Source organism: Columba livia, chromosome 5 (assembly GCF_036013475.1).
Source record: "Columba livia isolate bColLiv1 breed racing homer chromosome 5, bColLiv1.pat.W.v2, whole genome shotgun sequence".
NCBI classification, from domain to species: domain Eukaryota; kingdom Metazoa; phylum Chordata; class Aves; order Columbiformes; family Columbidae; genus Columba; species Columba livia.
In genome coordinates, this window is record NC_088606.1 from 68,737,222 (window position 1) to 68,755,221 (window position 18,000).

General features: G+C 59.1%; 1 protein-coding gene across 4 annotated transcripts; it reads right to left on the bottom strand.

The window, feature by feature from the left end:
- Positions 1-565: 565 nt before the first annotated feature.
- INCENP (inner centromere protein) lies at positions 566-17,951 on the bottom strand. Of its 4 annotated transcripts, none has more exons than XM_065065699.1 (20): positions 17,700-17,931; positions 17,510-17,623; positions 16,206-16,981; positions 14,439-14,490; positions 14,246-14,279; positions 12,545-12,623; positions 11,985-12,036; positions 11,559-11,676; positions 11,347-11,472; positions 10,343-10,452; positions 9,845-9,965; positions 8,551-8,673; positions 7,904-8,076; positions 7,579-7,669; positions 6,350-6,460; positions 5,012-5,174; positions 3,482-4,306; positions 2,228-2,327; positions 1,309-1,496; positions 566-824 (listed from the first exon to the last, which is right to left on the bottom strand). In XM_065065699.1, the coding sequence occupies exons 1-17, from the start codon at positions 17,834-17,836 to the stop codon at positions 4,095-4,097; spliced, it is 2,592 nt and encodes an 863-aa protein (XP_064921771.1). In that variant the 5' UTR covers positions 17,837-17,931; the 3' UTR covers positions 566-824; positions 1,309-1,496; positions 2,228-2,327; positions 3,482-4,094. The 4 variants fall into 4 exon arrangements, with proteins under 4 accessions (XP_064921771.1, XP_064921769.1, XP_064921772.1 ...); XM_065065697.1 differs by having other exon boundaries at positions 6,350-6,463; positions 17,700-17,911; XM_065065700.1 differs by lacking the exon at positions 6,350-6,460 and having other exon boundaries at positions 17,700-17,951.
- Between the last annotated feature and the right edge of the window lie 49 nt (positions 17,952-18,000).

Consider the following 18,000-nt stretch of genomic DNA (forward strand, 5'->3'; position numbering starts at 1 on the left):
CGGTGCCCCGAGGGGGACGGGGACAGTGCCCGGGCGGAGGAGGGACGGGCATGTCTGGGGACTTGCTGCGCCGGCCCTGGGCAGTGGGGTTCCCCTGCAGGCTGGGGATGGGGACAGACGGCACAGGTTTGTACCCAGAGCGACGTCCCCAAAAGCCTCAGTGAGCACAACAGAGCGCTGGGCAGCACCTGGGGACACAGCCCTGGGGACACTCGCGCTGCTGTCACTGCCCACACGCGCCTGAGGCCACCAGAGGAGCCAGACTGGTCATCGCTGTCCCAGCCCACCCAGGGTGACTGAACAGCCCCTTCGTGCCTCTGGGGTGTCAAAGCTGAGCGGCCCGGGCACCGTGAGCTGCCTGAACAACTCGGAGGGACAGACAGACAGACAGACGTTCACGGAGCAGCGTGTGCTCGGGGAAGTGCACGGTTTCCTTGCCCGTCCTCCCGGGTCCATGAGTGCGTGTGAGGCTGAGAAGTGCTGGAGCAGGGAACCCACAGCGTCTTGTCCTGGCAGTAAGGAGGAGAAAAATAAGACCTTCATTTATAAAGACAAATCACAGGAATGATTTTAAAGCATCATCTGAATTTTATTTAGACCTTGGATGTTCCCTCTAAAGAAATAAGATCTGTGGTAGTCTGGAAGGTGACGAGTGTCGTGGTCAGCACGTGGTTTAGTAGAATAGGTGCCAGGATCCTGGTTTCTGCAGTGTTTGTATTTGTTGCTTTGCCAGAGGCGCTGGGCACGAGGAGCTGGAGCTCCTGAGCGTTATCGGCAGCCAGATCAAATCTCTTGTCACTTCAGGCCTCTGTGCGAACCAGGTTCTGAAACAGAAAGCGGGAGCCGAGAGTGTGGCAGGACAGACCCCACGCGTGCCGAGAGCAGCCGGAGTCGCAGCGGCACCCGAGCTGCACGGCCCCGCTGTGACCCGCGCGGGGACACGGGCTCCATCCCCACCCGCGGGGCTTGAGCTCCGCACGTCACCCAGGGTCCCGTCCGCGGTCACCGGGAGCCGCTGTCACACGTGCCGGAGTCCTCCCGGCTGTCAGCAGCACGTGTTCCCGGCTCCGTCCCGATCGCGCCCCTGCACCAGGGCTGCTCCTGCCCCGGAGGCAGCGGCTCCGCGGGTCCCAGCCTCCAGGAAAAACCCTGGTGTTTGTTGTAGGGACCATCTGCTGTGCAACCAGCTGGCAGACCCCGTGCTGGTCACAGGGGACGCTGCGGGGAAAGGACCCGCGTGCCCTTTGTGCAGGATGGGGTACAAGGCACGTACAGGCACTGATGCGGATAACAAAGGGGGTGAGTTACCAGCAGGTCGACGAGGGCGCGCAGGTGCTCAGGAGAAAGCTGGTCAATGCATTCCTTTAAGGAGCCCAGGGCGGCGCCGGTTGTGTTGTCCACTGCGTATTGAGCCATCGGCCCCGAGCGCAGCTGCTCGACAGAGCCCTGGAGCAGCGTCCGGAGGAGGCTGGGGACGGTCCCGGGGGTCCCGGCCCCTGGGGACAGACGGCGGGTGAGGGACGGGCCCCGCTCTGACCCGCTGCCGCCCGTTCACGCTCCCACAGAACACGCAAACCACACTGAGGTTTTCCTGTCCGTGTTCTCAGCTCTGGGCTGTTTTAAAGCTCTCAGATGTGTGTGTTCCTGCAGGGGCTGCTCTGGCACAGGTCCCCCCGTGGTGAGCTGCTGCTCCCCAGCCTCTCCTCCCGCAGCCGCCCGTTGTGCACTCAGGGTGGTGTTGGGTTGGTTTTGCTCAGGGCCGAGTCCCCGTGTCTGCTCCGGTCCCGGGAAGCAGCAGGACAGACGGATGCCCCCGGCGCGGGCGCTGTGTGAGCCGCCCTGTCCCCGGCTGCAGCGCGTCCGCGGGCGCGGGCCGGGCCGAGCGCTGGGGCACCGCGCGGGCTCCCCCCAACCGCCCCAGCGTCCCCCGCAAAACGACCTCCGAGCCCCAACACCGGCCGCTGTGAGGAGTGTTTTCCTGCAGGCCGGGTACCTGAGTGTCCCCGTCACCCCAGCGGGACCCGCGGGGACACGTCCTGCAGCAGGGACACAGCCTGTTCTCAAAAGCTTTAAATGAGGCGTCAGGCACCTTTCAGCTGCTTCCCCGGAATCCCTTCCGACAGGTTCTGACGGAACTCTGAGCAGTTTGAATACGTTCTGCAGGGGTTTAGTGAGTTCAAGGTTATAAAAAAGGTAATATCCTATTTTTCTAATTGTCAAAACTTACCGAGGGAGCTGCAGAGCAGCAGGGCGAGGAGCAGTGGAGCGGCGAGCTTCATGCCAGCGGGCTGCAGCGCGTGTGCCAGCGGCGAGCGGGACGCAGACACCTGGGTGTGTATAATACATGGGGTATTTATTTATGCGGGGTGCACACCTGGGTTGGTGCCGCGGGGGGGGAGCGGGCCCCGCGGGTCACGCAGCTGCGCTGGGATGGATCCAGGTCCGTGTTTGGGGAGCGGGCGGATGAAAGCCGGGGTGAAGGCTGCGTGCCCTGGCTGCCCTGCCCCGCGGGGCTGGCGCTGGCGCAGGCACCGGTGCTGGCGCTGGCACTGGTGCTGGCGCTGGTGCTGGCGCTGGCACTGCCACGGGCTGCGGGATCAGCACCACAAGCGGCTCTGGCAGAGGGTTCGGGTCCCTCGGCACTCGGGTTAAAGGTGGTGAGGAAGTGGGGGCCTGGAAGAGAACAGGTGCCCCCGCTCCCCCCCGAACATGAGGTGCTTGTGCAGGGGTGTCCAGGACCTCGAGGGACTGTCTGCGATATGGCTCATTTTTAAATGGCTGTGAAGAACCACATGAACGGTGAATACCTGGTGACCTTCCTCTAGGACGGTAGAAACATACGATTTTAATCTTTTCATGGTGTGAAGTTGATCATCTAGGCGACTACGATAGTGAAATATGAAATTATAACATAAAATTCCTTCCTGTAAAATGCTGCTGTTGCTTTTCAGGGCCGGACGGGGGGCAGAGCAGGGCCGCGGGCCATGGGCTGGCTCGGTGCGCGGCGGAGCCCGGCGTCCTCTCCGGGCGGGCGTCACCAAACCCGACCGGGCCGTCTGCCCGGGGCTCTTTTTCCAACTCGGACCGGGGTGCCGGAGGCTTCTCTGTTTTGTGCTCCCGTGTGTCCGTGTGCCCGTCGGAGACTGTCAGGGCACAGAAAGGCTCCCTCAGCGGCGGGGGCTGTGCGCAGAAACGGGGGAGCGAAGCGCGGCTTGGGGCGGCGAGCGCTGTGTGTGCCGCAGAACGCGCTGCGGCACTTCCCCGTGGGAACCTCGCGGCCCTCGAGAGGGGGTTGTTGTACACCTGGGATTCCCTGGCGGGGAATTCTGGAGGACAGGGCTTTGTTTCCCTGTTTGCTCAGATGGGCTGTGCCCGGCGGGAGCGAGTGCTGCTCTCCAGCATCGCTCGGCCGCTCCGTGGGGCGATGCAGGAGCCGCGGGGGCCTGACCGACCCCTCGGCGCCAGTGCTGTTCGCACTCACCGTGCTGCGCGGGGAGGATCGGGCTGTCAGAACACGAGCGCGGTCTCGGGAGGCACCCGCCGTGCCCCATCTGGCTGTGCTCCCTCCCGTCCGCTCCCCGGCCCGTCTGGGAGCTGCGGCCGCGGGATCGCGGGTCGCGGGCTCAGCCCCGGCGTCACGCGGACACCGCAGCTCCGGGGCCGCGGCGCAGCGGTTCCATGGAGAAGCTCCCGGAGGCGGCTCCAGCAGCTGTCCTGGCAGAGCCCATCCTGACTCTGTGTCCCTGGAGCGGGTCCCACGGGGAGTGAGCGAGGGCGGCCTTGGAAACGCGGCGCTTTGTTCATGTTCTTCTGCTTTGAGACAAATAATGTATATAATTCTGTTCTAAAAGAGTGTGAATTTTAGATGTGCCTCGATTAGTGACAAGCAGCCTAACGAGGCCTGTGATGAGTGGAAGCGCATCCCTCCCGAGGCAATACCTCCCAAAACCCACAGTGAGAAAAAAGCCCCAAAACCAGAAGATGGGAGAGGCCCAAAACCAGCTGACCTTTATTCAACGCTAAAACCTACAGATTTACAGACACTGCGCAGGATCTTTTCTCCCCCGCAGCCGGAGCCCCCGCCGCCGCCCCCGCTACTTCCTGGGGCCGTGGGGCAGCGCGAGCGCCGGCCGGGCCCCGGGGAACGGCGGGGAGCTCCACACCGCGGAGCTCGTGCGCTTGAAGTAGCGCGGCTTGCTCTTGCGGAAGATGCTCTCCAGCCGCGGCACCGCGATGGCCCCGAACAGCGCCCGCAGGCTGGGCGGGTGGCGGTACTGCTGCAGGACGGCCTGGCGCAGCTGGCTCCCTGCACAAACACAACACGGACGTCACGCTTTTAGCCAGAATTGCTGTGTAGCCCGCCTGCACGCAGCACATCCCTGCTCTGCTCATCTCTAACCACAGTGAGGTCGCAAATGGGGGAAATCCTGCTCTTCAATGGTTTAAAGCACTCTGTTTAAGCCTAGAGATTCACCATGGATAAATGGGACGGCACATATTGTGTGGTCTGCATTCTGTTCAGGAACCAGAGTGAGTTTGCAAGAGGTGAAGACGCTCGGCTCGTCCTCCTGCAGATACCACCAGTTTCCCTGCAACTCCTTCGCTCCCCTGGGCTGGGTGGAATATGAAATTGTGGAACTGAGTATTTCAGAACCAGAACAACAGCCGGGCTGAAACTGGCCCATGGCATCTGGCATCGCTTCGCTCTTTAAAGCCGAATCAACAACAAGCGGGCTCAAGGCCAGAGCAGGGGTTCATCGCTATTCCCCTCGCGCTGGCAACGGGACACCAGCAGCTCTGGTAAAGCAGCGTAAGAGTCTTTGTTGCCAACAGTGTCGCAGCAGATCGAGTGAGGAGCCCCCGGCTCGGCACTCCAGCCACAGCGCTGGACATTCGGACCCTTAACTCACGAGCGAGCAGGGAGAGCTGGGCAAAGCCCTGCACCGGCTCTTGCTCTGGGCTGGAGCAAAGCCCAGGACCTCGGGACAGACATCGACCTGCCCACACTCACCCGTGGCCCAGGCGGGGATGGGCTTGCGGGGGTGGCTTTCGTCATCGGTGGAGTCGTCGCTGTTCAGATCCATTCCGTAGTTGTCAGCTGTATTCACCGCGAGGGGCTTCGGGGCTTTCCGGCTCTGTGGAGTCATCTGGTACGACTCGGAGGCGGGTGGGGTCTGCAAACAGACCGTTCCGCGGGCGTTGACGTGCGAGCCGCCCCGGGCACCCGCGGGCCGGGCAGCCCAGCGCCGCGCTCGCCCACCGCCCCGCTGCAAGACCCGCAGCACGGCAGCTCCGCAGCTCTCACCCAAGAACTCAACCCACGTTCTAAAGTTTGGAGCCAATTATGCCTTTGCATTGCCTTCTCATTAATTAGGCCGCTTAATTGGCTACGTACGACATGAAGCCAGCCAGAGATGCATGTAACACACCCCAGGGAACGGCAGGAGATGTGCTGGGGAGGGTCAGTGGACATGAGGAAAAGGTTCTTCCCCAGAGGTGCTGGACACTGAACAGGCTCCCCAGGGAGGGGTCACGGCCCCACCTGACAGTGTTCCAGAGACTGGACAACGTCCTCAGACACACGGGGTGACCTGTGGGGTGTCCTGTGCAGGGACAGGGGTTGGAACCGATGCTCTGTGGGTCCCTCCAGCTCAGGACACTCTGTGATTCTATAAAGCAGTTCCGCTCAGTTCAAGCAAGGCTTAATTGGAGTTGTTACATCCTCAAAGCTGGAGCTGAGTAATGGGCTTTAAATACCCTGCAACCAAACTCCTGGACTTTTTTAACTGTTAAATGGATTATTACCATGCAGAGAATGAGCACGTAACAGCTCAGGACAAACTATTGTCACTCCTATGGAACCGCAGCACTGAAATTTCCCCCCACGTGAAACATATCTCTAGAAAGCTGGCAAGTTTTTCTTCCCCACAAAAGATGGCCTTCGCGGCTTTGTGCCCATGAACGTTTCCTTGCGTTTCACGGGGTCTGCAGGTAAGGACTGAAGCACAGCTCTGCCGCAGCAGCGGCTCGGCTGCCATCCTGTGGCCGTGCCCGGCCCTGAGCCGAAACCGCAGCGCCGCGGCTCCTGCCTGGAGCTCCAGCCGCTGCCCCGGGAGCGGCTGCCCCGGCGCGCCCTGCGCTGCCCTTCCCTCCTGTCTCCAGCATCCACACGGACACGCTCAGGCCACCGGGACTCAGATAACCTGGGAGAACGTTCACAGGGTCCCTTTGCTATTGAAAGGGAGTATGAGAAGCAGAGGGTAGAACTGCCCGTTGAAGCAGCGCCAGTGCGGGGATCACGGTGCCCTTTGCCAGCCCGGGGAGCGGTTTGGCCAGGGAGCAGAAATACCTCATTGTTTCCTGGGTGCTGCGCTTGGGCTAAGTCTTTAGCCTTTTGTTCCTCTAGCAGTTTCTTCTGTTCTTGCTCCTGCCTCTTCGCCTCTGCTAGCCTCTGCTGCTCCTGCTGGCAAGCCAACACCACGAGTTAATTAATCTTATGAACTGAGATACGCTCTTAATCCAGGGATCCATTTTATCGGTTTGGGAAAAAAACCAAAAACCCCACACAACTAAGCATCTCATTGCAAGTCCCTGAGGCTCGTGATGCTCCGGAGCACCTCGAACGCAGCTCAGGAGTGAACAAACGCACAGCAACAGCCTGAGCTCCCCGCAGGCCTTCCCGTGTGAGAGCACCCGCTGCCCTCCCGGGTGCACAGGGACCCCGTGCTTTAGGAACCTGCTGCTGACTTTATCTTTGGGACACGAGCGTCACAAAGCAGCTGAGCACCCGCAGGTGGAACGCTCTGGGCCGCTGATCTCAGCCTCTTTTTAGACTAACAAACGGTATTTTTAGAGGCCAAGTGTATGGGAATTGCAGAAGAACGGTGAGGAGCAGAAAGGTAAACACGGTCAAGGGGCTTGCAGCCGCTGCAGAGAAAACACACATCACGCTATTTGTGTTACTGACCTTGTGTGCTGGACAAGCAGAACTTGTGTTAGATAGAACCAGAATCATTTTGGTTGGAAGAGACCCTCAGGATCATCGAGTCCAACCATAACCTGACCCTGGCACTGCCCCACGTCCCTGAGAACCTCATCCGAACGCCTTTCAACCCCTCCAGGGCTGGTGACTCCAGCACTGCCCTGGGCAGCCTGTTCCACTGCCCCACAGCCCTTTGGGGAAGAATTTTCTCCTAATATCCAATCTAAACATTCCCTGGCGCAACTTGGGGCCGTTTCCTCCTGTCCTATCACTTGCTACTTGGCTTAGTTAATCTGTGCTGGCATGACCGCTGCAGGACACAACCCAGGAAAGCCTGCTTTGTGCTTGAGGTACTGCCGGAGGCGGCACAAACGTAAAATGGAGACTGAAAGGTCTGGAATTAATTCCTGTTTGATACCAACAGAGGCACAGAGAGGGAAAAAAGCCAAAAACCTGTTCAGCATGTGTGTTGTCTGTCCCTTCTCCAGCAGTGCTGCTGGCTAAGAGAGCAAGAGCAGCTCGGCCGCTCCCAGCAGCAATGGACACGGAACTCAGGCCCGTGCGGCTCTACCCACCGACCAGAGGAGGGGACTTACCTGTTTCTTCTCCGTCTCCCTGTGGAGCTGCTGCTCCGCAGCCAGCACAGCCTTCTGCAGGCGAGCAGCCCGCTCCTGCTGCTCCCGCAGCCTGCAAACCAAACCACAGGCCGTTACTCCCAAAACCACACGGGGGTGTCCTCCCCACCTCTCTGCCCACGTTACGGAGCACAGAAGTTCTGGAGCGCAGTGCCCGGGACGGTGCAGAGCTGCACGTCAGCACAGAGCAGCTCGTCACTGCTCGGGCCTTTCACCAGCACCCGCTGTTCCTGCTGCTTTCACAGTCCCAGCACAGAATTTGGCACACAAACGGACATTGTCTTACTTCTCTGCCTGGATCCTCTCCTGTTCCTTCTTCTTCTCCAGCTCCCTCTCCGCAGCCAGCTGTCGCTCTCTCTCCTGTTCCGCCTGTCTCTGCTCTGCAGCCTTCCTGGCACGTTCCTGCTCCTCTTCCTTCCTCTTCTGCACCAGCTCTCTGTGCCGACGTTCCTCCTCCTCCTGGGGAGCCCAACAGGGCAGTTACTCACCCCACACTGCACAGGAACAGGCTCCAGAATGGAGGAGCAGGAGCAGCTTATCTGACCCAAGACTCGGGCGCCTTTCACCGCTCAGCAGGAAAACACTGATGGCCCCAGCGCTCCAGGCGGTGCGTCACCGCTCCAGCTGCTTCAGCGCTGCCACAGCGTACCCCGAAGGCCCAACGGCCACCGCACTCTGCACCCCTGACAGGGGCTTAACAGAGATTTTTGTGCTTGCCAATCCACAAATTAAGGTCTTTAGTAAGAATCTGTCCAGGACCGCAGAAGAAACGTGGGTGACAACCAGGACTGACGGCTAACAGCACAGCTCTGCAGGGAGATCTGAGCACGAAGCCCCTCAGCTGTGCGGATTCTCCTCGGTTTGGGTCGGAACCGCCGCCGGACTCCTGCTTACAGCGGCGGGGCGGGCGGCGGGGCGGGCTCCAGCACGCACCTGCTGCAGCGCTCTCTGCCTCCTGGCCTCCTCCTCCTGCCTGCGCCGCGCCTCTGCTTCCTCCAGCTTCTTGGCAGCCGCTTTCTTCTTGATCTTCTCTTCCGCCAGCCTCTCCTCCCGCACCTGCGACACACGCACCGCTGAGCGCCCGCAGGACACCGCACACAAAACGTGGCGGCAGCAACTCAAACAGGCAGAGCTCCCCCGCTCCCCCGGCAACACCCTCCTTCTTTGGCACCGGGAGCCTACGGGACCCGTGCTTTACTTTGAAATGTAGCATTTAAGGAAATGACCTTCTCTTACATCTCCCCAGGAAGACCTGATCCCATTCTGGAATTCATACATCTAATACCACAAAAGCCATCAGAATACATTCTCAGAATCATGAAATAAGAAAAGCAGATGGAGATAATTAAAGCAGACAAATGACTGCTATGGTCACGTGTGCTAACGGCCCCACAGTGCCCGCCACCAGAGCAGCTCTGGGGAGGGATGTGTGCGTTCACCTCTCCAGCCATTAGTCAGAGGGAGCACAACCTCAGGCAGATAAAGCCTTGGGGCCATTAGGCTGCTTTATCTGGTGGAAGCTCTTCTCCCATCTGACTAACAGAGCCTTAATAAAGCCTATTTAGATTCATAATCCTGGAAAACAAAGCCTTTCATCTGCCATTTGCTGTATCCAGGAGAAAGGCAGTCACCGGAACCGCCAAGTTTCTGGGAAGTTCTTCACTCGACTGTTCTCCAGTCGGTTCTCCAGGCTCCAAGCAGCCCCAGCTCCTCTTTCAGGAAGGCACACTCATGTCACACTCACGTCCATCATCCACCTCGCAGAGCGTTTATCTCGGAGGACCCTCTGCTGCGGGGCTGCGGCAGAACAGAGGTGCCGCTCGCTGCCACGACCCTGCACGGCAGCAACACCGCAGCGAGACTCCCCGATTCCACACACAAGGCGACTCACGGACTGGAGAGCCGAGGAGCGACCAGCAGGACTCGCTCACCACTAACAGCCCCGTCTGGCCAGTGTGAACACCTAACGGAGAGCAGAGACTAACAGCGGCCAGCGTGGCCTGCGGGAAGTCCTGCCACTGGTAAGTGCTGCTGGTTTGGATGCGCTAGAGCTGCCATTTGAACTGGAGCCCAGGGCAGACAGCGCTGTGGCACAGCCGACACGGCCAACTCGTTTTCTAGTCCCTCTGGCAGCAGCGTGCAGTCTGTGTTCACCCGGATGTGCCGGGAACCGGCCGGCCCAGGGCTGCAAACACAGCCCCACCAGCTCCAGCACACGCGGCCTCACCTTCTCAGTCTTCTCCTCAGACAGAGCGATCTTCTGCTCGATGCGCCTCTTCCTCTCCTCCTCTATCTGCTCGGCCCGCTCCCGAGTCTGCAGGACCTTGCGCAGCCGCTCCTCGCGCTTCCTGCGGGACACGGGGCAACTCGCATTGCGGTGTGGCCAGCAGAGCTCCTCACGGCCCAAACCCAGCCGCACACAGCGCTCGGGCAGCGTGAAACCCCGCAAACAAAGTACACCGTTCCTTTAGACATCAGCAGTGCTTGTAAGCTCCATCTGAGACAGAGGATTGAAGACTAGAAGCTGAAGCAGCAGTCAGCTGGGACACCTAACTTTTTATTAGCGTTCTAGATAGATACGGCGAGAACAAATACTGTCTTTGCGGTGTGAAAGCAAGCCAGCAAGAACTTTTGCTGTAGGCATGGACTCTGCAAGATGGAAGACCCAGACCCAAGGTCCTAGAGGCGCAGAGCAGGGCAGACAAGGCAGAAAGCAAATACTCACAGCTTTGCCTCTTCCAGACGCCGTTTCTTTTCTTCCTCCAGCTTTTGTTTTCTCAGCTGCTCGGCCTCTTGCTTTTTCCGCAGAGTCTCCAGTTTCTGCCTCTCCTTTTCCTGGTTGGATTGAAATGTGATTATACCAACTTGTCAGGGCAACTTTCTCCCTCAGCTTGAGGGCCCAGAGACGACGCCGGGAAACCGCAGCCACTGTCGAGGACGGTCACAGCCCTGAAACACAGCTCAGGCAACGGTACGTGGCCACGGATGTTCGGGAACGGCCGTGACGGAAAACAAGCGGTGTTCATCTCAGAGAGCAAGAGAAGCAGCTGGGGAGCTGAAACGGAAGCATCAGCAGCTTCCGCAGAGCTTGCAGACAGACAGACAGCACAGTGATTTGTGTTGGTAAAAAGAACCAAAGCAGCAGCGCTAGCGCTTGGCAATGACGGGCCCTTCTCGCAGTGAGCGGATGGGCTGCAGGAGACACCCGGCTTCCTTAACTCAGCGCTGGCACCTTCGCTTCCCCAGGGCTCGGTCTCATCCAAACCAGCACCATGCCCCAGGAACGCGCAGCTCGTCTCACGCACCCAGCAGCCCCACGTCGGGACGTTTGTCCCGCTTTTGCGGACAGCCCAGCCCGCCCAGCCTACGCACACTGCCCGGCACAGGGCAGGATCCAGACACCACCACCCCCACAGCAAACAGAGGAACACAAACTGATTTAATGCCACATTTGATACTGCAGATGCCTCGTTATGACAGGCCTGGTCTTAGTACAAACCCATCGATAAGCACGGTGAAATATTTGAGTTATTACCTTACACTGGGCTTCATATTGCAAATGACTGGTGTTATTAGCATCCAAACTAGCTAATTTAAACCTAACGGCTTTGTCTTATTGCTCTGGTGCAATTCAGTTATGTTTAGCCCCCCCAGTTTTTTCCACGTTTGGGCCACAGCTTAGGCACTCCTCGGACCATCACGTACCAGCTTACGACAGTCTCGTCTCACCTTGGGATCAGGAGTGTTGTACTTGATGAAAGATTTTATCACGCCATGTCTCCCCACAGAGGTCGGCGTCATGAGAAGCTGGTTCTTCTGCACGGTGTGCAAAAACGTTTTGAAAGGCCGCACCACCTGTGAGGGGAATGCCAAAAACCATCCTCAGGACCGTGAGTAAGAAACAAGTCTGGTGAAGTACCTCAGGGTTACAAGGATCTTACTTTGCTGGCTGGAAAGGCAGGGGATGGCACCTTCTTTCTCGGAGGAGAGAGCCCTCCGTCTTGTGCGTGCTGGATGTCATAGCGCTCGTCCACAGCTCTTTTGTAGCTTGGCTTTCTCCTGGGAGAAAAGTATCACACATGGCAAAGCCTCCTGGTTGTCTCAAAGTCAGGTTTAAAAAGGCTCCTAAAACTACCCTAGCTTCGAAGGTAATTCATGGTGTATACACAAGGGGATAAAACATTTCTAATCCCACAGAAGATACTAATAAAATCCTCTTTTCATAGAGGCAGAGAAAACCTATTGCAAAAGCTTCATAGCCACAGAACACTGAGGCCATTTGACAACATTTCAGTGCCGAACCTGCTCCGCACTGGACTGCAGGTGTCCAGCGGCACCTCCCGAACAGAACGATTCTACCCACGTACCTGGCACTCTGGGGTGGTTCCTGGGTCACTCCATTCTTATGTAAGTTGTTTTCTGAAAGAAAACATGGTTACACAGTTCTAGCAGAAAAACGGTCCCTCCGACACAGCTGTGAAACAGACAACAGATTTAGCAGCTCACTAAACGGCGCAAAGCCTGCCACGAACGATGCACAGCAGGGCCTCTCTCGCTTTCAGCAGCTAGCGGCACAGCGCCCCGCGAGCCGGGAACACGACGCGCAGCAGGGCTGCGGAGCGACCCGCGGCGCGGGGCCGTGCTGACGCTGCGCCCTGCTCCGCACAGACACCGCTGCCTGCTCCAGAACCGGGCTCAGCCCGGACCCGCGAACAGGCCCCTCCAGCGCCGCGTCCCTGCGCTTCCCAGGGCGGAAAATAGCTCCAGCACAGAGCCTCCTCACGGACAGCCTCCTGAAACAAGCCTTCGCTTGCCAAGGACTAGACTAGGCTTCCAAACTGGGCTCTCAAATTAACCAGCCAGTCTTTCAGACTTCCCAAAGTGATGACTTTTTAAAACGCTGCCACAAAACCCCTCCGGGAGTTACCGTTGCTGCTCGTCTCCTGTGGCTCTTTGTTTCTGTTGGCGGTTTGAGAGCGAAGGGACATCTGTGGACTTTGGGGATTCTGCAGGAACAGCAAACGGGTTTCAGCACAACTCTCACACAGAAGCAGCCAATTAGTTTCAAATCGTGATGTCACCCTGACGAAGACACTGTCTGCAACATCACCAGAGAATACAAAACCACGTGTGCTGTACAAAGCGTGGGCGCCAGCACCCGGAGAAAAGCCCTAACACTGTAACTCCAGCTGTGCGTAGCACCTCGGGCCAGCACCCCGGTGACCTCCTGGGTGGCATCGCTGCCAGCGCAGCCGTGAACTCAGCACGAGCCTCTGCAACGAGGGAAAACTGCTTGAACTGAACAAACGCATAAAGTAAGGCTGAAAGCTTTTCGCATTGGGAATGTGTTTGGGCTCGCTGGGCTGCTGGCAGCGCTCCCTCGCTCCGCAGGGATGAACAGAAACGCAGCGAAGCCGCAGCTCATTTCCCTGATCCATTGTTCCTGTTATCGCTGTGACATGCACTGCTATTTGCTGCCTTTGCACTTACACTGGTACAGAAGCGCGTGGCAATAATGGCTTTATAGGCCTGTAAGGAGCAGGCAGAGGCTTTGGGACCCATGGGCTGGCAGCGCGGTGAGCACCGACTGCAACTCCCAACGCACCGGGCAGCGCGGTGAGCACCAACCGCAACTCCCAACGCACCGGGCAGCGTGGTGAGCACCAACCGCAACTCCCAACGCACCGGGCAGCGTGGTGAGCACCAACCGCAACTCCCAACGCACCGGGCAGCGCGGTGAGCACCGACTGCAACTCCCAAAGCACCGGGCAGCGCGGTGAGCACCAACCACAACTCCCAACGCACCGGGCAGCGCGGTGAGCACCAACCACAACTCCCAACGCACCGGGCAGCGCGGTGAGCACCAACCGCAACTCCCAACGCACCGGGCAGCGCGGTGAGCACCAACCGCAACTCCCAACGCACCGGGCAGCGCGGTGAGCACCAACCACAACTCCCAACGCACCGGGCAGCGCGGTGAGCACCAACCGCAACTCCCAACGCACCGGGCAGCGCGGTGAGCACCAACCGCAACTCCCAACGCACCGGGCAGCGCGGTGAGCACCAACCGCAACTCCCAACGCACCGGGCAGCACGGTGAGCACCGACTGCAACTCCCAAAGCACCGGGCAGTGCGGTGAGCACCGACTGCAACTCCCAACGCACCGGGCAGCACGGTGAGCACCGACTGCAACTCCCAACGCACCGGGCAGCGCGGTGAGCACCGACCGCAACTCCCAATGCGCTGGGAGCACCAACAGTGAACTCCCAAAGCGCTGGGCAGTGGGTGCTGCGGGAGAAGATGAGCGTGGGGACCGTGACCCCCCAGACGCGTGTGAGGGTCAGACCCTACGGCTGGGGACAGGGAGCATCTTGCAGCCCAGCAGAAGATCATAATCAGAGATGAGGCCTGAGAATTTGCAATTAAAACACAGTCCACAGTCTCAGGCTTCCCCTGGTCCGTGTCTGGAGGCTGCGGGCGGGCTGGCGCAGGCAGCGCCCGGTGCTGCGTCACTCCAGCGCTGGGCAACCTGTGGCCAGAGCTCCCCAGCAAGTGAGAGTGAATGCGGCACGTCGTGCTCACGAGCCCGCGCAAACAGAAACACTTTAAGCTCTGCTCAAATCTTACCGGCTTGGGGGGGGTACAAGGTCCAGGAGGAGGCCTAGAAAAAATATAAAGAAAAAAGGCAGCCATGTTTAATAACATCAAGGAAACGAGGAGGCTGCACTGCAAGCAGTGCATTTTATACCCAGAACGTCACGGTGAAAATACCCTCCAAGCGCGAGATTAATAATAAAGAAACATCTTAAAGAAGCCTCACCCAGCGTTGACAACTGTTTCTTCATCCTCTGGCACCTCTGCAGAGCTGGAGACTGCAGGAAAAGACAAAAACAGCAGAGCTGTAATGCATGGGTGCAGGCCAAGGCTGTGGAGGCGCGGAGCCCCCTCGGGACCGGTGCCGAGGCTCTCGCCTGCAATCTGGACGCGTGCCGCTACACGTCAGGGCGGCCGACGCACCTCAGTAGCGCTAGAGAAAACACCGCTGCAGTTTTAATATCAGAAAACGAATGTTTTCCATTATAGATGAGTTCCAAGCGGTGTTCAACGAGCCGACATTAAGAGTGAGGAGGTTTGTGCTCAGACGCATTTTGCGGGGCCACATCCAGGTATTCACAGTAGTTAAAATCAGCATTATATACGCTCAGCATTCCAGCTGGCACAGCGGCAGCTGCTTTTAAGCCCCAGCACGAGCGGAAGCTGCTGTTAATTATTAATCATTATTAATTATTAATGCTGTTAATTATCCTGGCCGAGTGGAGCCCAGGGCAGACCGTGCACAGCCAGCGCCCCGGGGCTGGGGAAGGAAGCGCAAACACACCTCTGTGCACACAGAGCGAGACCCGGTGCCTCAGGTACGCTCTGCAGTTAATTAACGTGCCTTGGCCTTTGGGACATTAACCAGCTCAGCTGGAGCTGCCTGAAACACCTCAGTTCCCCCTTACACCCCAAATTTTGACTAGGCAGAAGAACAGTCCTGTCAAGCAGCGCAGAGGGAAGAAATTAAGCCTTCCTTAAACCTCCCAGGTCATCCAGGTAATACAGACTGGTCATTTAAACTAGGTAGATATAGCCGCTTCAGGGCCTCTTTGCAGTTAACGAGACTTCCCCCCAGTTTCAGTGTTCGCTGCGGAGCGCCCACCACTGCGCTCAGAAAGCCGCGCAGCCGCACACGCGACACCGTCCCCAGGACATTCACCTACAGCAGCGACACTGGCGCGGACAAAGGTACCGCAGCGCCTGTCTGAGCACGCCCTCCTACAGCAAAAACAGGATAACTCTTCAAAAAAGCCGGTTTTATACAGCACAAATCCCATAAGGCTGGATCACTGCAGATTAGCACGTTACAGTAACATTATTACAGCTGTATTAGTTCTACCTTCAAACAAAAACGTACGCTGTGCAGAAGAGCCAATCCATCCTCAACATCAAATGCATCCACCCCGGGCTCTGCCGCTCCAAACCCGCCTGCATCCCAGCAGCATGGAAGAACATTTAAATCAGTTTGTCCTTCGCTGAAACCTGCCTCTACCGCAAGCTGGAAAGGTTTGGAAGACTCCATAGATGTACAAAGCTGGGCCTCAAAATTCCCCTCTCAAGAGAGGCTCTAGAATGTCCCGCAGCCAGGTTCTGTGCAAAGAACGGTGAATTTGTGAGAGATGCCTCATTTCCCAGAACACATGGACCTTCAGGAGCGCCCAGAACCCCCTTTGGCAGCAAAGCTGCTCTCCAGCCTCGTCCTGAGCTGCACACACTCGCCCCGCAGCTCACAAGACGTTAATTAAGGCTGTTAATTTACCAGGCTGAACCCAGGGGCCACGAACCAGCGCAGCTGCCTGGGCTGCTCCGTTCACACCGGTCTCTAGAACGTCAGTCAGAACATCCAGGCCTGACAGCAGCTCCTCCAGCCCAGCTCCGCACAAACTGCACAGCCAGCCCAGAACCTTCTCCTTCAGCAGCAAAATGCAGGTGATCAACACAAAGAGCAAGGAGGCACAAAGCAGACTCACGGGGTGACATTCAAACTCACCGTCTGTGGGACTGGAGGACACAGATGACTTTCGAGCTGCCTTCTTGACCCGCGTGCTGGCGGCAGATCTCCGGGTCATGCTTCTCCTCTTGCTGGCGAGCGAGTATTTCTCTGCCAAGGATGTTCTGCGAGTCAGGGACGTTTTACCCATCAGACTCCTGCGCACGGAGCGGCGGCTCAGCCTGGCGCCCGTTGGAGTCCCTGGGCTGTCCCGCGCGTGCTGGGACGGCTCCTTGTCAGCCGCCTCTTCCACCTGAGCAGCCTCATCCGCCACCTCCAGCCCAGGCTCGTCGCTCGAAATGACCACAGCACCAGCTGCCTTTGCTGTCTTCTGCCTGGACACAGCCTCGCTTTCTCCCGCGTCGTTGGCCTCAGGGGTCTGAGGGACCACGGGCTCAGGGGCTGCAGGCGCAGGTGGTGACTTGACAGCCCTGCCTTCCGCGGGAGAATCATCACCTGAGCTCAGGAGGACGGGCGAGGAGAGCTCTGCTGGTTTAGCTGTGCTTTTCTGGAGGTGCAGCTCCGCGCTTGTGCGATCGCTGACTTGAATTTCTACTACAGCAATCTTCCCTCCTGCTTGCTGCACAAGAGGGGTCTCAGGAACGGCCTCTGAGCGTTTAGCGGATGCGGCAGCCTGGGATCTTGTGACACGCTGGGGTGGAGAGGCGTCCTTGAGCGCAGCCCTGAGGAGTTCCAGGCTTTCTTTATTGTGGAGTTCTTGAGAATGTTGCCTGGAGGGTACAAGTTTGAGGCGGCTGTTCCTCCTCCTAGATAATCTAGCAATAGAAATTGCACATTAGACTAGAACTGGCTTCGGGAACAGGCCAGAACTCCTAACAAACCAGTTCCCCGGCAGATCCCTGCCTGGAAACACAGTAAGCAGAAATAGCACGTCTAACTCCTCGCTCGCGGGGTGTCTGCGTGACAGCCCAGCGCTGCTCAGTCCACCCGTGCTGGGCAGCGTGCGGCCCGAAGCGCTTCCACGCACGAACAGGAACACACGGAGAAACAGAGAGAAATCGAGTGGGATGCGCTGCTCCAGGAGCTCAGCGCGCACGGGGCTGAGAGGAGCAGCTAACGAGCATCGGAGCTCCGGAGCGGGAGAGACAGCGAGAGGAGGAGGAAACAACACCCGACGGCTACCGGGCCTTCGCCGGCGGGGTGCGCGGGGCGGGACGCGCCGTGGGCAGCAGATCGGCCCCGAGCGGATCCCTTCCCAGCGGACACTCCGGCCCCGCAGCTCCCCCGTGCTGCGGGCGCCCCGGACCCGGCCGCCCGGTCCGGCCCCCCCGCCCCGGGCCCACCTCTTCCTGCCCGGCCCCTGCTGCTCGTCCTGCAGGGTCGAAAGCCGCTTCCTCCGCTGCCGCTTCTTCTGCGACGGCGTCTTGGGTATCAGCTCGGGCTCGTCTCTGTAGTGGCTGCGGGGGAAGGGGAGGGGCGGGTCAGCGCGGGCGGCGGCCGGTGCGGGGCCCGGCGCGGGCGGCGGGTCGGTACCTGCTGAACACCTGGTCCGCCAGCTCGCGGATCTCCTGCAGCCACAGCAGGTCGGTGTCGTCCACCTCCCGCAGGACCTGCGCCAGCCGCCGGTTCACCTCGGCCGGCAGCGCCGCCATCGCCGCCACCGCCGCCATCGCGCCCCGGCCCAACCGCCCGCCCGCGGCCCCGCCGCGCGCTGCAATTCAAACCTAACGCCCGCCTTCCGCTCCGGCACGTCACCGTGGCGCCAGCCTATCGCCGCCGCGCCGTTCTCCGGCCCGCCCTCCCCATTGGCTGCGAGGTGACACGGGAGCGCACA